At 44.1% G+C, this 19,996-nt stretch overlaps 1 protein-coding gene across 16 annotated transcripts in view; it reads right to left on the bottom strand.

The window, feature by feature from the left end:
* The window catches only part of EML6 (EMAP like 6), an 87,895-nt gene that overhangs the window by 10,688 nt on the left and 57,211 nt on the right, over positions 1–19,996 (bottom strand). For all 16 annotated transcript variants that reach the window (XR_015772116.1, XM_088052443.1, XM_088052446.1 and 13 more), the window contains 13 exons: positions 18,937–19,139; positions 17,662–17,773; positions 16,883–17,010; positions 16,031–16,172; positions 14,865–15,017; positions 14,482–14,613; positions 13,585–13,673; positions 12,795–12,971; positions 12,495–12,696; positions 12,159–12,285; positions 2,720–2,798; positions 1,600–1,729; positions 964–1,062 (listed from right to left, as the gene is read on the bottom strand). Coding sequence is in view for 15 of the 16 variants with exons in the window: in XM_088052443.1 (XP_087908569.1) it covers positions 964–1,062; positions 1,600–1,729; positions 2,720–2,798; positions 12,159–12,285; positions 12,495–12,696; positions 12,795–12,971; positions 13,585–13,673; positions 14,482–14,613; positions 14,865–15,017; positions 16,031–16,172; positions 16,883–17,010; positions 17,662–17,773; positions 18,937–19,139 (1,773 nt within the window). In the remaining variant the exon portion in view is untranslated. The remainder of the gene's footprint in view (positions 1–963; positions 1,063–1,599; positions 1,730–2,719; positions 2,799–12,158; positions 12,286–12,494; positions 12,697–12,794; positions 12,972–13,584; positions 13,674–14,481; positions 14,614–14,864; positions 15,018–16,030; positions 16,173–16,882; positions 17,011–17,661; positions 17,774–18,936; positions 19,140–19,996) is intronic.

The raw sequence follows: 19,996 nt of genomic DNA, 5'->3' as shown, positions 1-19,996 counted from the left end.
TTTTGGGTATATCGGCTTTTATACACAAATATTGCAACAATATTTAGTACTTTTAAGTTTTAAAAATGGTATCTACAAGAAATGTTAAAGGCATGCAGGTTTTAAAAAGTGTTAAATTCAGAAGTGAAGTGATTCTCGAGTTATACCAAGTATCACCCCAACTCAGAAGCAGTGATCTCCTGAGGCCTAGAAAAGGACCTTTAGCCTTTTCCACATCACAGAAATCAGCGTTTTGCACGGCTCTGGCACCCCAGAGCAGGTTTGGGTGTTCCCTCCACATTCCAGCTGCAGTGACCATGCTCAGGACAGGCAGCAGAGGTTTGTGTTTGGCACTGTGCTCATCACTACCATTCCCTGCCCCTGTCCTCAAGGTATGGATTCCATTCTCCTTCTGGAATGGGCTGAGGAGATGTTCTGACCCCGCTCTCCTCAATAAAGTTAATTATTCCAGCATTAGGCTGAGAGGCAGCAGATCCTTCTCAAGGCTTGGGACAACTCATCCTGCATTCCCCATGGAATGTGTGCTCCTGCAGGACTCTGCAGGTAAATAATAAACACACAAATACACGTGGTTTCTCAGCTGGCCCCTGGGATGTTCCCTAGCCTCTGCTGGGATCTCTCTCTGTTCCTGGCCTTTTCTGTACAGCTCCTGTGTTCCTGCAGAGAAAATGATGCTCAGTGTATTCTCACTGCTAAACAGTGCCTTGAACACAGGAAGGAAAAAAGGAATTCTATAAATCAGACTATTGAGATGATTAGGCAGTTTATCAAAGCTTGCCTTCTGAAATATGATTACAGTACAATTAACTCTAAAATCCAATCACAATCAGTAAGGGAATTGAAAGAGTAAGAAAAGATTACTTCTTCCAAATCAAAGAAAAAGTAAAATTCCCCCACAGAAAAGCCCCAAATAAATTAGTGCCCTGAAAACAGTGAGGAAGGTTTGCTGTGGGGGTCACGTACCGATCTGGCTGGTGGCCACCACGTTCTTGTACTTGGGGTGCTGGTTCACCGTCAGGCACAGGATGTCATCAGTGTGCTCCAGGTAGAAGCTCTGGCTGCCTAACAACATCCAGAGAGGATTTCAGTCACCACAGGAGCCAGGGAAGGGTCACCACGGAAGCCCTGGTACAAACTCTGCCAGGGAGGAGGGGCCACTAAGGCTGCCCTGCTCTCACCCCCCAGGCACCGCTCCCAAACACACTGTGCACACAACCATCAGCACACGCTGTGGGTACTAAAGCAGTATCTGGAAAATGATCCGTCCAGCCAGGGAATCAGCCCAAGAATCAGCCCACAGCCACCAAAGAAACACCAAAACTGCTGATGCAAGCCCAGGTTTCCCAGTGAAATCCCAGTGAACTGAGGCAGTGAGGGGGGAAGCAGAGGGAAGGACAGATGGGGCCATCCTTGTTTCCCAGCCCACAGAGGCTGTCCTAGGACTGGAGTCCCAAAGGCCACCTACAGTGGGTTTGTGCTACTTATCAGGATGAAAAATATGAGAAAGTCATGGGAATATTAAAAAGTTCAGACTTTTGGTCAAAACCATTTTCCTTATAAAGCAATTTTATCTCCAAGTACTGTTTCAAGTGGAATTACCAGTGGAGAGGTTTTGGACAATGCCTGCTGCAGCTGTGTGGAAAATAATGTCAGCACCATCGTTCAGGTAATGGAGGTTGTTGCGACAGTCAAATCCTCTGTATCCAAACACATGGTCTAAAGCCAGCTCCTGGCCCAGGAAAACAAGAGAACAAGAGTGAAATGAAAGGAAAAACAAGGGGATTTCAGAGTCTGGACCACTCAAGGACAGTTCTAAATGACACAAGTACAATTATCTTGTAGAGACAATAGAATAACAAAACAATAATTAGTTATCCCCACTCTGCTCGTTTATTGAGGCATAACATTATCAGAGACTATCAACAACTTTTAATTGGTCAGCTAAAGCACTGCACTTATATTATTTTCTTTTTTAATTACTCAGAGGGCTATAAATGTTCCAGTTCTTTAAATTTCCATTCCAAACAGATACAACTCACAGAACAGGTTTGATTTTATTGCTCTTCCCCTCACAGTTTAATATTTATATAGGCTATCAGATATTTTAAAGAAGCCATCTGCAGAGTTTTCAAAAATCATTCTCATAAATTACCAAATTTCCACAGACCAAATTCTGACCTTAAAGTCCTTCAAGGAAGCCAGGGCAGGCTATAAGTAACTCTGTAATTAAGACATTAATCAAAGGTGTAATTGCAGCTTACAAGGAGCAGTTGCCAAGGAAATTTCCTGCAGGAACCCAGGATGGTTAATGGATTGCTGTCAGAGCTGCCTTGGAGCTCTGAAGCCAGACTTAATGACTGTCCCAAACACAATCACAGCTCACTGGGAACAATCCCAATTAACCACAGACCAAGTGGTGCAAATTGTCCACACAGGTCACAGAGTATTCCTTCTTCTGCATATTATGAGGGACTTCAAACAAGTTGTTTGGGGAGAAGTTCCAAAGTCAATGAGCAAATTCCAGCATTCAAAATCCTGCACAGGATTTTTCCTGGGCCAAAGTGCTGCTTCTGGGTGTATTTCCCTTGGGACTGAGCAGGGAGCATGGGAATGCACATACTCTGTGATTGTACCTGCCCTTCACTGAGAGACAAACCAGGGATGGATTTCACCCAGCACATGTTACTTATAAAGAAATTTTATAAGTATTAATCCTCACCTCAACCAGTTTCTTTTTTTTGTTGACGTTGTTCTTCTGCAGTTTCTCAGGCTGAGGAGCAGCTCTGCTCACGGGTGGCCTGAAAAGAACATTTAAAAAAGGAGACAATCAATATGTTTGAAAGTAAAACACAGTCTTCAAAACCACAGCACATGTGAGCAGCAAATGGACAGTTGCCCCTGTATGATTTTTTTCAGGGTTGCACAATAAACTGATTAAAATCCTGCACTTTTGTAGAGAAAGAACAGAAACATTGATGTAGACTTCGTGGATGAGTGGCAGAACAAACAAAAGACCCCAAACCATAATGGTTTAAATCCATGGAAAAATCCTTGAATATGAAATGATGGCAAATTGGTGCTTTCAGAAATGATCTGAAGCAATTTCTGCAGCTGGCAGTTGACCTCTGCCCAGCCTTTCTTCTTCTGAGAAACCCCATCCCAAAACCTTGACATGGCTTCAATAAAATCTTCTCAAAATCATATTAAAGATAAAATGGTTGTATTTAAATGCACAAGTCATTCATCCAAGGGAATTTGGGAGACTAAGGCCAGCAAAGCTTTATGATATAATTATAGTTGCTAAAAGTAGCTGAAGAGACAAATGCAGAACATGGGCTGAGACAAAATCTGATGTGTGCAAATGGTCTGTAAGGCCAGATAACCTCTGCTGCTGCTGTTGATCCTGCTGGGAAAAGAGGGACAGAGCTAAGGGGAGCACTTGGAAAGCATTCCCAGAGTTTACAATTCCAGTAAAATGTGACCTTGCAATTACATTCCACATGCTGTGAAATTTGTTCCCATCCCAAGACCGTAACTACCAGTAATTCCCATTTTGCAAAAAATTAATTGGAGAAGAATGAAATCCCTTTTGTGTATAGGGAGCTGCTTCTTCTGGAGCTGGATTTTTCATGGAAGGTATTAAAGGCACGGTGGGCAGAGCCCTGTGGGATTGAGCAGCAGGACAACCTGAGCTCTGAGCCAGCAAAGCTGGAGGTCACCAGCCTAACCCACGTCCCAGGCACACAAGGACCAACAAGCACATCAGCAGGTGAGCCCACAACACGAAGAGAGTGAAAGAATTACCTTGATCCCCTTGAAAGCAGCAAATAAAGCCAAGCAAGAAACTTAATAGAGTTTAGGAGTCACTTCTGAGCACGAGACTCATGCACAAGCACTTGGAGAGCGCAGCAGTCATTCCTTGGGCACACCACGTGCTATCCAAGCATGCCAGCAAGAACTAAAACAGAAACCAAAGAGTGCACAGACCCAGAAACATCGCACCCAGCATCCCTGGGCAGGCTCAGAGCCAAAGATCCTGCAGGATGGAGGGGAAAGGGAAGCTACATCCAAGCTTCCTGCACACTGCACTGGAGCAGAACGGGATTCCACGGCTGGTTTGTTTTCAGGAGCCTGACAGGGCTGGTAGGAAGCTGACAGTGTCCCAGGCACTGCTGAGATTGCACACAATGGACAATTGTTCTCTATCCCAGATCGGCTGCAATTTAGCCCACAATTGCTGTGGAGAGGCCAAGTCACTCCCAGGACAGCCTGTCCTGCCTTGTCCTCAGGGAACAAGTACCTTTATTTCCTCAGAAAGCGTCACTCGAGTCCCCCAGAGTGACCCTGGGTGGAGCAGGACCGACAGCGGTGCTGCCACTGACAGGGAAGGGGCAGAGGAAATTATTACAAAACTCTGACAAAATAAATTCATTATTTCATCTCAGCCCAGATTTATGAGGGCCTCTGAACTGGCACTTAGGAAAACAATTGTTTTCTTGCATGCTTTTTTCTGTTTTAGTGTTATTTCAAACTGGATCGTTTCCACATTTCTTTACCTAGGAATATCAAAGTTTATGACAAGAGCAAGCCAAAATACTTCATGAAAGCAAGAGAACACTACCACTGTGACATGCTTGATAGTCACCAGATTGTAAGCATGAGGCTTAATTTGGAGACACACGCACACACACACACACAGATACTTTTTAGATACCTAGGCACAGCACACACAAACACAGATGTTGTGTGCATTCATATATACATGGCCATGTATATATACACACGTGTGCATTCACTGCCCCATCACCATCTCAATCAAACAAACGGAAAGCAGCGCATCTGAAACATTTTAAGAAATCATTTCACTTTTAACAAGCCTGTGACTACACCTAGTTTGTTTTGCTACAGAAGATGACACTGGCAAGACAAGAAATTTGCACTGTAGCAAATGACATCCCTTTGGCCTGTTGGACCTGTGCAACCTGCAAGGCACATTCCCAGCAATCCAGGCCTCAGCTGGGCTCCCCAGCAGTACTTACTTGACAATTCCCTGCCTCCAAAGGAAAGCAAGTTAAAACATAACACAAGCATTAACGGTTTCTTTGCAGCAATTGAAAACAAACGTGCTTAGATTACGTTATGGCATGGAGGAGCTCTGGGGAAGATAAGACACAGTCAGATATTAGAGGGTTTCAGTTCTTTGGGTGTTCAGCAGAGAAGATTTCTGTTACTCATGGCAATCTCGAGGATGTTCTCACATGAGGACACGCAGTTGTCAGTCAGGGATAGAAGTCCAGATCCAAACTGACAAAACCTTAGCACCACCTTCATGCAGAAATGTGAAGAAAAGGATGTGAGTGAACTTTCCCTCCAGCCACCAGGGGAGAGAAGCCCAAACCAGGGCTGGGGTGAGCAGGCAGCACCAGGATGGAGAACAAGAGATGCACACAACAAGAGCTGGGCTGGGGGGAAGAGGGATGGGGTTTTGGAAGAGTGGGGCACCTTGAGAGAGGAAAGAGATGTGATCTTAGAGAACAGGGCCAAACTATGAGGGGAAAAAAGCTAAATCTGTTTAGATGGAAAATAAAGGCAAAAAGAAAAAGCAGAACAAAAACTGTTATGATAAATTCCATGGGAGGGGGATATAACCCACTCCTGTTTCTGGGGCACAGGGCAGAGTCGCTGTCTGGGGAGAACACAAAAATTCTGCCCCGAGGCCAACGGCAACAGCATGGGAACTCCAGAGACAGCCTCACATGGAAGGGACCAAGCAGGTCTGGAGCAGGGACAGATGGACAGTGTCCTGCAAGCCAGAAAGTGACAGGCAGGGAAAAGCTTCGAGCCCAAAAGGGAGACAGACATGGATTTACATGGCTGCAAACTGGAGAGGGAACACACCTGGATCTACACAAACACTAGCAGGACTGCTCCAGAGAAAAGAAAGCAAGGTTCAAGGAGAGGTGAGGCCAGTTGGGTTGGGCAACAGAACAAAAATCCAAGGTTTAAAAAATATACTGTTCATTTCAGAAAAAACACAAAAGCAGCTTTTGAAAGTGCCCTTCACCAGTGACAGGAGGGGACTCCCAAGTGCCCCCAAACTGCTGCAAAACTCCTTGAGCTTTTTTTTTAATCCCTTCCCAGAGAAGGGATTCAAAGATTTTATAAATTCTAAACCACTGGATTTTCCCATTCCAACATACATAGGAGTTTTACATACAACTTTTCCTGCTGTTACTTTTGCTTTGTAGCTATCTTAAGATAACTTTCTATGTAGCTGTCATAAGACAACAAGAAGAATAGGATTCCACACAAAAATTCCCTACTTTCAAATAAAGCAAAGCAAAGCAAAGCTCAAACAGAACAAGAGAAACATCAGTGGTAAATTATGTTTTTAAAGGACTGACAAAATGGTTACAATATTTATAACTTCACATGCATGCTGATGCACTCTTTTAAATACAAAAATGTTAAAAAAAGCCCAACAAAATCAAATCCAAAAGTACTGCAGGACATGTGGTGGGGGCAGCTGCTGTCCCAGGCTGTCAGGGCAGCTGGTCACTGCATTCCCAGGTCATCCCAGCTCAGTGCCCAGTGCAAGGAGCACTACAGCAGTGAGTAAGGAGGGCAATCACTGCAATGAAACCTGCGGGCCTTTGTCCTGAGCAGCCTGGGGAGGTGTTCCCTGAACAGCTCCTGCAGCAGCAGGACCTGCTGCCCCTCACACCTTGGACACTCCTGGACACATTGTCCCTCTCACACAGGAGGAACAGAGTCTTTTCCACTTGTTCTGTTATTCCCTGCATAGCTCCAGCACGTTTTGAGGCTATGCTGTGTAAATAAAACCACAGAACCAATCCTGTATGGCAGAGCCTCCCTGTGTGTGACAGCACATGGGAAACACGTCTTTTCCATCAGCCCTGAGCTCCCTCCTGCACAGCAGCCCTCGGGACAGCTGAGTGTTTCCCATCTCCCTCAGCACAGAGAGCACTCAGGTTCAGAGAGAAAAGCGGTGGGAACACGTGGTGACCTTGGCACCCCTCAGTTCCACCCCCCAAGTGTCACACAGACACAGAAGAGCCAGCTCTGTGCTGACCTGTGGAGCAGTGAGATTGACTCTGAGTTCAGCTGCGTGGCAGGGACTGGCAAATACCAGTTACAATGTGTACAAGCCTTGGGGACAACTGGGATGAAACCAGCAGGCTGTCAAATGCATTTAGGGTGCATTAACTTGACATAATGCTGCTGAGAAAGGGAAAGGGATTATTCCCTCATTCTCAGAGAGGGGCTTTCTGCCGGAACAAGCTCAAAGTTCTTTTCTCCACCCCAAGGATGTGTTTTTCCAGATACATTTTGAGTAGTCCCCACCTACACATAAACACAACACAGATTCACACTCAAAGCTTTCCACTGCACCCACAGGCGTGTGCGTGTAAAGGTGCAGGAACCAAGGCTGTAACCATATGTCTAATAATTCACTTTGTGCTGCAAACACTTGCGGCGGCTATTTTGGAAGCTTATATAAATTAGCTCGTGTTGTTGTAAAGAAATCGATAATTTAATGAGTAACATTTGAAGAGAGGAAATACAACTTCTGTAACTTTTCATGTTTATCAGGACATATGATTACACATGAGAAACACCACGATGGAGACCGGGCTCTGAGGTGGGTCACTCGTGGAGAGCGAGACAAGCCAGGATGCCGAGAAAACAGAAAACCAGACAAACATGCTAATGCTGCTTTTTGTTTTCTACACATTCCACCTGCCTCGAAGGAGTTCCCATCACCAGGTTCATGTGGAGTCATGCAAATTGAGCTAAAGGAGAGCTGCAGACGCAGGGGGTGTGTTAGGGGTTAGTAGGAGGCCAAATGCAAACAGGTCTTTGCCTTTGAGATTAGTAACATCAATACACTCGTCAGCAAGCTCGTGCTACTTCTCATCGTATCAACTCATCGTGGTTTAAATGGTCCCTGTTCAAAAAGCGGCCCTTTTCCAAACTAGCACAATTCCTGTGACACACAGCAGAGCTTACAATTGTCCTGGATTGTCTGGGACAGTCCCAGCAGTGGCCAGGGGGTCCCGAGGAGCGGGAGCGCCGCGCTGGGAGCTCCCGCCCTGTGAGACTGATCCTGCGGCCCCTCTCGAGGGAACCCCGCTCCTGACCAGGGGAGCAGCCACGGGGACAGGACGGGAGACAAGGGCAGGGGTGGGAGGGAAGACATGGAAAGGGGGAAGAAGAAAAACAACAAGGTCGGGGAGAGGAGAGAGAAACAACAGTCGATTAATGATCTTCACCAAACGCACCAATACAACCGCAAGACATTTTAAATCCGTCCCTCAGCGACAGCTCTCCTGTCCCTTTGCCATCCTAAAACTGCAGCTGCTGATGGGGATGGGAAATGTTGGATCCCCCAAAAATACCAGACCATGATTTGATTCAAACCTGCAAGTAAAATCTGTCATGCAACTTCTACACTCCTCCAGAGAATTCTCAAGAGAATAATTATTTATTATTATTTGCAGAATCATGATTATTTTAATTACATTCAAGTTAGACAGGAAAAAGAAGTTTCATAAAGGGTTGTCATTTTCTTTTCTCAGGGAAAACTTTATTATTACTCCTAGGTTTGTACTCATCATTGTACAGTTCAGCTCCCAACCCTACACTTGCAATCTTCTCAGGAGTCCCATCACAGTTCCTGAGATCAAACTCCTCCTGAATTGAACAATGAATTGTTATTTCTAGAGGAACAACGTACCTGGAGGTTTTCAGATTTACCACTCTCTATTAGGGAAGCACAGAGTCCTGTGAGCTTATTCCAGCAAGCAGAAAGATTAAACAGATGGATGTGTCTCACAGGTGCCACATGGCACCTTTGAAGTGTTTGATTGCATAAGAAAATAACTTCAGCAACAGTTCACCCTCTAAATATTACTATTAAAAGTGAAAACCTCAGTGAGCTCCAAGTCATTGCCTCCAACAAGCAGCTCAGAAGCAGCCCCAACTAGCCCCACTTCTCTTGCTTAAACAAGAAATCTGCTTTTCCTCTTTTTTTTCCTTTCTTTAATTTAAACTTGCTAAATTATGAGTTTCTTCTCTCTACACCTTCACAATTTTTCCTTTCTCAAAGCCACAATGCAAATCCAGCAAGGGGGACGCTCCAAGACCCTCAATACAAGTTGCAGTGAAGTGGGGCAGCAGTTTCCAGGCCTTGGGACTTACTCACAGTTTCTGTTCTAGGCAGCTTTGTGCTGTGGTTTTCAGCACGTGGGCAGTGAGTGGCAGTAAATTACCAATGCCAGAGCATTCAGTGCACAAAAGCCTTTAAGTGCACAATCACTGGGGTCTTCAGACAGACATATGGCACAATGACAGAGGGAAAGATCTGGAATATTTCCTCCAGCAACATTTCCTCCTCAAAAGCCTACCTGGTTTCCCCACACACTTGCCTGAAATAGAATGGCACACATCCTCTGGGTTCCCTTCTTCAAACCTGGAGGAGCTGGGAGAGCCACTTCAGCTGTGCCTTTGGCAGAAAATCTAAAGCTTTGGGAGCTGCCTTCAATATTCCTTGCTGCCTCTTCACTCAGGCCTGGGCACAGGGATTTCAAGACTCCACATCCTCAAGCCCTGCTGCCCTGGGCCTTAGATTTCCCTAAACATTTAGGATTTCCCTCAGCACAGACAGCTGAGTACTTGCAGAGTTTCCATTTCACCTGGATTGATCAACTGTCACTTTGGACCCGTGGAGGTGCAAAGAACAGTCAAGCCAGGGATTTCAGGAGTTTGTCATGGGCAAACAAACCCTTTTCCAGCTGCTACATTCTTTTGTGTTCTCAGAAAAGATGGAATTTGGCACAGCTACAAAGCTTTCCTCATATTTCATACGTTTTCTGAGAGAAGTCAGCTTTAGCCTGAGGCACTCACAGCTGGGATTGTGCCCATATTGTCCCACTGCCACCAGGAATTACAGACTTGCAGTAGCCAACACATTAATCCTGTCTTACTGCACCCAAACCCCAGCACCTTTCACAGCTGAAGGCCCTACCCTGTCCCAACACCCTCAGAAAGCACTTTTGCTGACATTTCACCATCAAGTTGCTGCTTCTGACTATTTTACTATAAATTCTCACTATTTATATTAATCCCTTGAAGAAAGAAAATTGAATTATCTTTGCTTAACAAGTGACATATGAAAATTACGAGATTTGTTGTCAGATTGATCAAAACAACAAATTCCAAATACCAAAGGTGTGATTGTACTGAAGCATCTATAATTTAAAAAGGAGACAGAAATGTGTACAAGAGCTGTGACTCAAGCAGAAAAGATGGGAAGGACAGCAACAAGGGATTATTTTTAACCTCGATTAAAATGAAGTACGGAACTGTTGATGACACAGGCACAGCAAGAAGAAAAAAAGACAGGAGAATGTTAAGACCTCCTTGCTTTTTCCTCTCCTCAGTCCAGAGCTTGGGAATATGAATGGGATGGGTTATTTCCACGTGCAGCCATTGTGAAGGGACTGCTCCAGAAGCCAAAGGTGCTGCATCCCCGTTTCAGGAGGGTCCAGCAGAGCAGGAGCTGTGGGGGCTCGGAGCAGCTTCCCCAGGGCTTTGTGGCACTGGCTGGGCACAGCCTGCTCTCCATGAGAGGGCTCCAGAGCCATCCCTCTGCATCCCACAGCTGCCAAGGGAAGCTCCCAGGGACCTGAAGGGGGATTTTCCCTCCTGGAAATGGTGCTGAAAAGCTGCACAAGACACTGATGCTCCTGCTGAAATCATCCGTAATTCCTGACTACAAGACATTTTAAAGCCCAGCATAATCTGTCAATGAAACTCACTCCACAGCTGCTTTTGCATCATCAAAGCAGAGTAAAACAGCTGGAGGGTACAAGGGTTTCTGGTGTGAAACATCTGTACCACTGCTATTTAATACTCCTCTAACAATTTAGCAATTCACCCAAGATAAGACAGTAGTTTTCCTTTTTTTAATTCGATTTGCAAACATTTATGTTTACCACAGGATACACTATGCCTTTTTGTAGAAAAATGGAGGAACAAATCCTTTATTTGAGGAAAAGAGATATTCTTAAAAGAAAGGGAAAAGAGAAGGTTATTGTCCAACATTTTAGTGTATAAATTGCTGATCCTCCTCCTGCATGGTATTGTTAAAACATTTTTCTTCTTATTGCTCATACCCCACATTTCACACCCAATTCTTCTGTTTTGCACATTTACTGGACAAAAATGATTAATTACTTTCTGTTCAAGATGTTCAGCACTGCATTCTTTGAGAACTTTAAAGACAGAAACTTATTTTTCCAAGGCCTACATGAGATTTGGCATTATTTACTCCATTTTGTCTTTTGCAATAACAGAGCTACTAAGCTGAAATTCTTTCTGTGGGTTAACCCACAGCAGTCTTCTGTGTCAGTGCCCAGTGCAGGGCAAGATCAGGGAAGCTCCTGAGAAAAGAATCCCCATTTATAAGAAAATATTCTATCAAAATAGCCAGAATGGATTCACAGCCAGTCACCAGCTGGATTCACAGGCAGGGATTTACTGCTCCAGATTTTGAGGGGAAATGTACTTTACTGGTTATAGATGCTCCTGTTCTGTCCCATCAGATTTTGCCACCCCCTCCTTTAGGTCTGTGTTTCACTGGACTCACCCTCTGTTCTCAGCTCTCACCTCTTTTCTTTGCTCTCCTCTCCAACACTGTTCCCCTCCCAGCTAGTTTTTTATAGAATATTTCAGCCTAAGGCCAGCCTGTGCCACAGGAAATTCCAGCTTTAACAGTGACAACCCAACACAATCACAAGCGACTGAAAATCTTTTCATAAAAGCACAACCCAAAGCCTTAACCACAAAATATTTACAAGCTTACCACTATCACAAGTGCTCTGCTGCAGACACACACTGGTTAGGAGAGAATATAAATGCTCATGTGCATGGTAGAGGAGAACACAACACTCTCAGATGTGTCATATACATGTATTTTTCTCCATCACATGAACATGATGTACTCTGTGAGCACCATTTTAAATGTTACCTGGTGAATTTTAAAATTCCTGTCTTATTTCTAAGGACTAACTTTGGTTGAATTAAAAGAGATGCAAAAGGGCACACCTGGAAACAAAAGCCTTTGTGGGACATACCTCTCTTCCACTGAAACTTCCTTCAGCTGCTGATGGGGTTTTGTGCCCTCCATTTCTCGGATGCTCACTGCATAGATCTTAGTGGTGTAGTCAATTGCTTTTTCTCTTGCAACATCACTATCATAACCTTAGAAAAATAAAACACAGAATAAAACAAACTAACCTTGTTTCATAGTGGGAGAGTGGAGAACGAGAAGATCTCCACCAATGAAAGGAAGGAAACAAATCCTACCAAGCTCTCCTTACACTGAAATTTAGCACAGCAAAGCTCCAAGTTAAAGGCCTGCGTGAATCTCTGATTCAGGTGAGGAAGACTGAATTAAATCCTCTTTTTACCTCCATCTTCTTCTGCATCTGTGTCTGACTCTTCACTGTCCACCAGCTTGCTCTCTTGGATGCCCAGGAACTCCCTGGTCCAGATCATGAGGGCGGTGTCGGCGCCACCGACGGTGAGGAGCACAGAGTCGTTGTGCAGCCACTGCACGTTGGTCACCTGGGCACTGTGCCCCACGTACTTCTTGAACTTGGCATGCTGGCCCTGCAGCACAGAGAAGCCCTCAGCTGGCAGCCTGGCACCCCAGCAACGGCACCTTCCTTCTTTTCCTTTCCAGTCACTGAAATAAGCCCATTTCTTACCTTCACTGGGTAGGAAAAGAGCTTCACAAAGCCAAAATCATCTCCGGTGGCCAAGAGGCTTCTGTCCTTTGTGAGACTGGCCGCGTTGACAACGGTGACATCGCTGTGCGTGGGCCAGATTCCCTCACAGGTGGGACCAAGCACACATGTCCAGGTGTCCCATTCAATCTTCTCTATCTGCAAGCAGAATTCCCCCAGGGGAAGCTTTCTTACTTGAAAAATACCAAATACACACTAGCTTTGTGTGTATACTTGTCTGTGTTTGAACTTTTTATTTTAATATTTTTAGTTCTTAAGAAACTGCGCTGCTCCAGCTTGCTAATATAAATCATGTGTCTTCATCAAAAGGCTTAACACTTTAAACTTTTTCCAAGGGAGGGTGTGATTTGGATACAAATCTCCCTGAAGATTTCTGAACTGCTAAACATTGGCAATTTTGCAGCAAAATTACATGCCACAAGTAATCAGCTTCATGAAAAGCCAGGTCGTGCTGTTTGAAGATGGTTTATAACCTGTATGCAACTGGTTACACAGAAAACTGGTGACTTTGAGAAGGGGACTATGGCAAATGGCTGCTAATAGATAAATAATAATAAATTCAGAGATACAAGCAGAAACCTGCACATTCTACCATTTACAAATGCTAGGAAAGACACTGTGGAATTACTAAATCATTCTAATTCTAACCATTGTAAATATAGCATTATTAAAGGAAAAAAATACACCATTTGAAGACAATTCTTAAAATTAATTTTCCCAGTAAAAATAATCCAGCACACATAATTCATACCTCAGCAATTCTTATGATATGTCTTTTCCCCCTTGGTGCTTCAAAAAATAGTTGTTCTTTGGCACCAGAATTGACTTGCAATAACTTTCCTGGATACAAAAGGAGAGTTTGTTATGAATCTTATTAATTATTATGACTGTTAAGAACATTCTTTTGATCGAGTGAACAGATTTCTGGGGGTTAATTAAGAAATTATCCTCTAGAGAGTTATTCATAGCCAAAGTAACACAGATGCTTAAAATCACTCCTGTAAGGGTCCCATACTCTGATTCAATGCATAAGTATTATTTTAAATACCATCCAGTAGCCATAAGAAGCTGTCGTTGCACAGCAAATCAGTTTCTGCTGATAGGGAATATTTTGCTTGTGTTTCATCATCACACTAATGGAAGTCAAAAATAAATGCATGTGCTGTTAGTTTTCCTAATAATTTTACAAGGCAGCTTTGCCAAAAGTGGATCCTTTGCCAGCTCCTGCACTGCCCCAGTGGCAGAGCCAGCTCCTCTCTGAGCTGCCCCAGGATGGGAAGTTTGCTGTGCCCATGGAGATGCTGCTGCCACTGGCTCACACCACGTTTTGGGGTGGCACACAGCAGGGACAGGGCTCAGGCACACAGGTGGCCCCACACACATCATATCTGGGAAGGTTCACTGGCATGAGCTCATTATGGATCCTGCTGGACTTAATTAGTTGGGACCATTGTGCTCCAGCTTCTCGCAGAGCTCAGCAAGGAAAGGAAACTGGATGCCAACAAATGTAATTGCACTGGATCCATACAGTGCCCCATGGGGAAAAAGCGTTTGCATCAGTGGCTGATGTCAGTAACTGGAGGGGAACAGCTTCCTGATATTCCATTCTAGGAGCATTTCCAGTCTGTATCTCTGGCCAGCACTTTACCTCTGGAGTCCCAGTCGATGTGGGTGATGTAGCTCGAGGCACCTTTGCAAATTCCAACTCTTTTGCTGGTAAGGACATTGTAAATATCTACAAAGTTATCGTGGGAAGCCACAGCCAGGTACTTTCCCGATTCTGTAAGGAGGAGACACCGAGGTTATTGAAGGGTAAATCTTCCAACTGATCCTGGTGTGATTTGCACCACTCCAGTGAAGTCACCAGGCAGGGGAGGGCCTGTTAGAGTGCAGCACACAGCCACAAGGAATTGTAAAGTATTTAATGCACGGAGCGCACACAAAGCCAGTCTTCCTTTGGAACACTCAACCTTGTCTAGACCAGAGAAACAAACTGCAATATAAACACTCCAATTTATCATCTGGTTGTACCTCGTGAAAACTTTATATCAGAGATCATCTCCTTCCTGTGGTGGAAGGAGACCATGTCCTCCACGGTGTCGGCATTGACCACCAGAAAGCTGCCGTCGTTCAGCCCCACCGCCAGCGCCTTCCCGTCCGGAGAAAAGGCACAGCAGCGCCCGCCTGCGGATGCACGTGGAAATGAGGCTGTCAAAGCTGAAAAGCTGGGGCCGAAAGGTTTTTACATCAAGTATGTCGTTTTAAAACACATTTGTTATCTCTTGAAACAGATATGTCACAGAGGCCTATGATGGATGCTTTGTTACAGGGTGCTCTGGAGCTGACAGCTATCATTTAATGCCTTTTGAAACAGGTTTATGTGCAAATACCACCTTCCAGCCACCTTCTAAACACACCAATGACAAAAATAAAACCAAAAAAGCCACCCAAAACACATACAGAAAGGAAATCCGGATGGAAAATTCAGAGATTTACTAAAGGCAGTGTAATTCTGCCTCAGCATTATTCCTGACCATACTCTCCTACTGCTATCCTCATCCCTCCCCAAGTTCACCTCTCCAAAACATTTAACTCTGTTTTCCTCCAGCCAGTTAAGGGTTCCTGTGCTCCAGATCTGTCACTGAAAAAGAACATTTCAAAATTTCCTGAGGGATATCAATGAGTTAATAAAATGAGAGTAATTTTGAGAAGGCAGCATTTCAGTGTGGCTTATCTAATTTTGTATAGGAGTGGGCAGGAAAAGTGTTAATTTTAGAGAAGCTGGTAACAGGTAAAACTCACATTGACAGCAAAAGATGATTGTGCTCAACATGCAGGAAATTGTACTTTTATCTTTATAAGGAAATTGGTTTATGTCAGCAACGTACTGGCCTTAAGTATTCCTAGGGAGGAAAGTGGTTCTGAGGTCAGCTCATTCCCCTTGAAATTGGGGGAAAAGAGACTGAAGTTCATTTTATTATTATTCATTACAATAGATTACAATTCTTTTTCTTCCTTCCCTTTACACTGACTTGACACATGCCAAAGACAATTTATTTCCTGTTTTGCTCCCAATTTCTTAATGACTGTGTCCTTTGCCTACCCAATTAAGGGCTGAGATGTGCCCTGCAAGCAGAGAGGGAGCTGTGCCAGGGGATTGATCCACAGTTCCCAGGGCCTGGCCAAGGCAGGGTTACCTTTTTTGAGCTTCCTCACTGCCAGCATGCGGTGCTGTGATGAGAGCTCCCAGATGCGCAGGGTTTTGTCGTCGCTCACGGTGGCGCAGACAGGCAGGAGAGGATGAGCTGCCAAGCCCCAAACTTCTCCTTCCATATGGCCCTGGAGGAAAGCATTCCATACAGGAGGAAATAATGCACGTGGGGCTGTGTGATGTTCTGAGCTTGCCCTGCCTCATTTTGTAAGTCCCAGGCAGTAAAGCTTTCACCGTCTCCTCACTCCAAAGCTCTCCACGTTCCAAAAGACCTGAATGTCTGCTCTGTCTCCCCTGACAAATGTCTAAAATGCCCTTCCATTGTCCCCTCTGCTATTGCTGGCTGTAATTCCTCTTCTTCCAATATCCTCCTTTCCAAACTTAAGAGGAATAGGCAACAGTTACTCCCAAACCTGATTCTTTAGCCTAAAACCCTAATATTGGCTAATCCTCAAAGTTTATGTCCTATTTTAGATCCTTGTTTGCCCAACATACACATAATACTTTGTTTTAATCTTGCCTCAGATTCTCAGTTTTCCAACTTGTTAATCACTCTTCCTGTTTTTTTCCAGCTTTCCTTCAGTTTGCATCCAGTTTGTTAGCACTGCATATCAAGGTTAAATAATTTCTTACTGCTCTCAATCTGCATTAGTGAATGAGTTCAATGTTTTATAAAACACAACCTCACACATTTTGGATAGCAAAGGCAGTCATGCAGGCAAGACAAATTTGAAGGATTACTTCATGTGATCAAAATTTACTGAAAAAAGAATACCAAAGAACCAGCGTTTTTGTAAAAATACAGGAAATAATTTGCTGTGGGAGATCCACACAGTACCTGAACAAGCAGAGTCATAGGCCCACTTTTATCAATTTCAAGTATTTCTCCATTTTTAGTTCCTACCAGGATGTGCCCATGTCCCAGGCTGATGGCTCGGATGGAAGGGTTGTCTTCTAAAAGTAAACCTGAAGAATGCAAAATATATATATATATATATATATATTAAAATTTCATATCACTTGCAGTTTATATATAAATAAAATCTGTTCAAAATCATGCACATGGGGTAAAATTGCCTGATCAAACTGCCAGTTAATCCATGGATTCCTTGCTAATTTAGAGAGGGGAGTTTGTCTGTAGCAAATATAAAGACTGATATTTTAACAGTGACAGGGTCTAAGGGGCCCAGGAGTTCCAGCACCTCAGAATTTCTGTGATTACATGTGAACATCCCTTTCCAGACTCCCACACTGAGGCCTGGGGAATTTCACAGGTCTCTGCTCTCACCACAGGGAATGTGGCCAGCCAAGGAAACTGGGTTGACTTTGGAACTGCCAATCTCAAGGCTGGGCACATTTCTCCTTAAAATCATTTCACCAATGGAAACAAAGCTCGATGTCATGAAATAGAAAGGGAACAGCAGAACAAATTCTAAATGACAAGGAACACAAGAAACACATCTTACATGGACCAAACCAGAACACTGCAGCACCAAGTGGTGTGTTGCTGCTCCCTTTGGTTGCTGGAAAGATTTGACACCCAGTCCTACCCTTTTACTACCATTGTAGCACCCTCTATGCACACAGTCCTTATTGAAGCACACTGAAAATCAATACCTTTAGAACTAGCAGAGAGTGCTGCTCTTTTAATAGCATATGTCTTCAGACATCTCTCAAACATATCATCCCAAAGGGCCACAATTCCATCTTTTCCACCCGTCACAAAGCCCTGCACAGTCACAGTAGGAGAACACACACAGATATCAGCACTCAGGAGGAGATTGAAAAGGACATGTCCAAATGCACAATAAAGCCTCCCCTGCTTTTTATTCATGTGTCAAACTAAAAATATTGGAGTCTGTACCTATGATGGAAACATTCAAGTGGACAAGATTTTAGAGTTGTTTTTTCTAGGGTTATAAAGATTTGCAAGCAGATGGAGCACACACTGTTGTAAACAGAAATGCTGGGCCAGGACATTTGCCTGCATGTGGAAATAAGAGATGGAAAAATGTGTTCTACCTTTAGAAGAGGCAGTAGTTGGCAATAACAGCTTCTTAAGCTATACCAGATTCAATTGACTTAACAGATGCTTCAACCCAAGTTCTAATAATGCATCAGGGACCAATCCTCTCATTAATTCCCTGGGCAGATTATCTGGGCCAAGTGAATGCAAAAGAGCATAAATAACTAACCAACAAAAATCTAAGTGAAGAAGGATGTTCAGAAAAATTGATGGGAAAGCTGGGAACAATCAATTAGGGCCAGAAAGGATTGAGCCACAGGGATCTTAATTGACCTTGATATATAAAAATGTTAATAGCTAACATTCTTCTCATCCTTTACTTCTACAGTTGAAACCACAACCTCAGAAGGGATAGTCCATTATCAACATTATCTTCAAATTGCCAGGGGCAAAACTTTGTCCTAAGCTCATTTATATGATGCAAATATTTTGCCATAATTTCTTTTATAGATGTATTGATGCAACCGAAAGAGAATTCTTTTGCTATCTGGAATAGTTAACTCAAAACCTTTGGATATCTAAAGTCTAAGACACAGTAATAATATTGTTTAAATATCACGTTTCATATTTTGGAAACTGGTAATGCACAAATATTTTTGGGATCAGGTTGAAGAGGCAAGGAATGTCACCCATTACTCTCTTGTGGTTTACACAAACATGAAAATAACACTCCTGAGCAGAGTGAGAAGTAAATTCTGGATTTTTGGAGGTCAGAAAGCTGTTGGTCAGGTACCAGCACATGGCACAGGGTGCTTACAAATCCAGATCTATCAAATAACAGAACTCATTCCCGTTGGCTTTGTTGAATTACAAACACCTCTAAAATCCATTACAGCAACAAAAAATCAAAGTGAAGCGCTAGAGACCTTGTCCAGTGCATGCATGGCAAACACAGGTCCATCATGGGCCTTCACTGTCCTCAGCAGCAGGGTCTCCTTCCAGATGTAGATGTCACCAGTGGCAGCCCCAGAGAACACCAGCTCCTCCACGCGCCCGTACGAGACGCTCATCATGGTCTCCAGCTTCCCCACGCTCCCAAACGTGCCCCGTTTGGAGGTGAAGCCTCCCCCTGCAACAGCAGCACAAGGCTCGCTCTGGTTGGGCTCGTAGCCACAGGGCTGGAAAGGACAAATGTCTGAGCCCAAGATCTCCTGTGGCTGCCCAAAAATCCAGAATCAGCGCACAAGGGAAAAGCACAAAGAAAGTGAAGGCAGCGGTGACAGCCTCAGGTTGTCTTTCCAAGCAAGAGAGAAATCTGGTGAGGAATCGTGCAAAAACAACTGCTGCAGTGGCTGGCAGGGTGCTTTTTGCCCACAGCAGCTTCTGCCATGCTGCTTCTCTGTAGAGGTGAGCACAACTAGAAAACTGGTTTAGCTGTTCCCTGGCACCCGGAGCATTTGGCAGAGCTTGGCAGAATAAATGTCCAGGTTTGCTCCTCCTCTGGCTGTCAGAGAACCAAACCACCCCAGCCTTGCCGTGGGTCAGGAAGCAGAAGCAGCCAGAAGGCCCAGGAACCAATGCTTAGGCAAAAATCCACATAAATTACAAAATATCATCTGCAGTGGTGGCCCTGTGTCAAGGGAACCCACCCTGTGTGGGTTCCACAGCTCACACCACACTGAGTCCCCACTCCATTGAGCAAATCTGAATTAAAAATGCACCATTTTTATTGCAAAGAGACTATTCTGGGAGTTAGATGCTGCTTAATGCACATTCCCATCATGGAATTTGGCAAACAGCAATGCAAGTCTATGTAATCACTGCAAAAATAACCTAAAGATGAAAAAAAAAAGCAGAAAAAAATATTTTTAATCTTAGAGCACCTCAATTACTTGAACCCTTAAAGTATGGTATGAAGTGCAGGAAGCTCTTAAAATTACCTAATTTTGAGTTGTTCTGAGTACTTGTGCCATGTGTACACAACTA

The sequence above is a fragment of the Pseudopodoces humilis genome, chromosome 3 (assembly GCF_049639895.1).
Source record: "Pseudopodoces humilis isolate 2021_Gansu_Grassland_sample_001 chromosome 3, ASM4963989v1, whole genome shotgun sequence".
Taxonomy (NCBI): domain Eukaryota; kingdom Metazoa; phylum Chordata; class Aves; order Passeriformes; family Paridae; genus Pseudopodoces; species Pseudopodoces humilis.
This window is presented reverse-complemented; position numbering and strand designations above follow the sequence as displayed.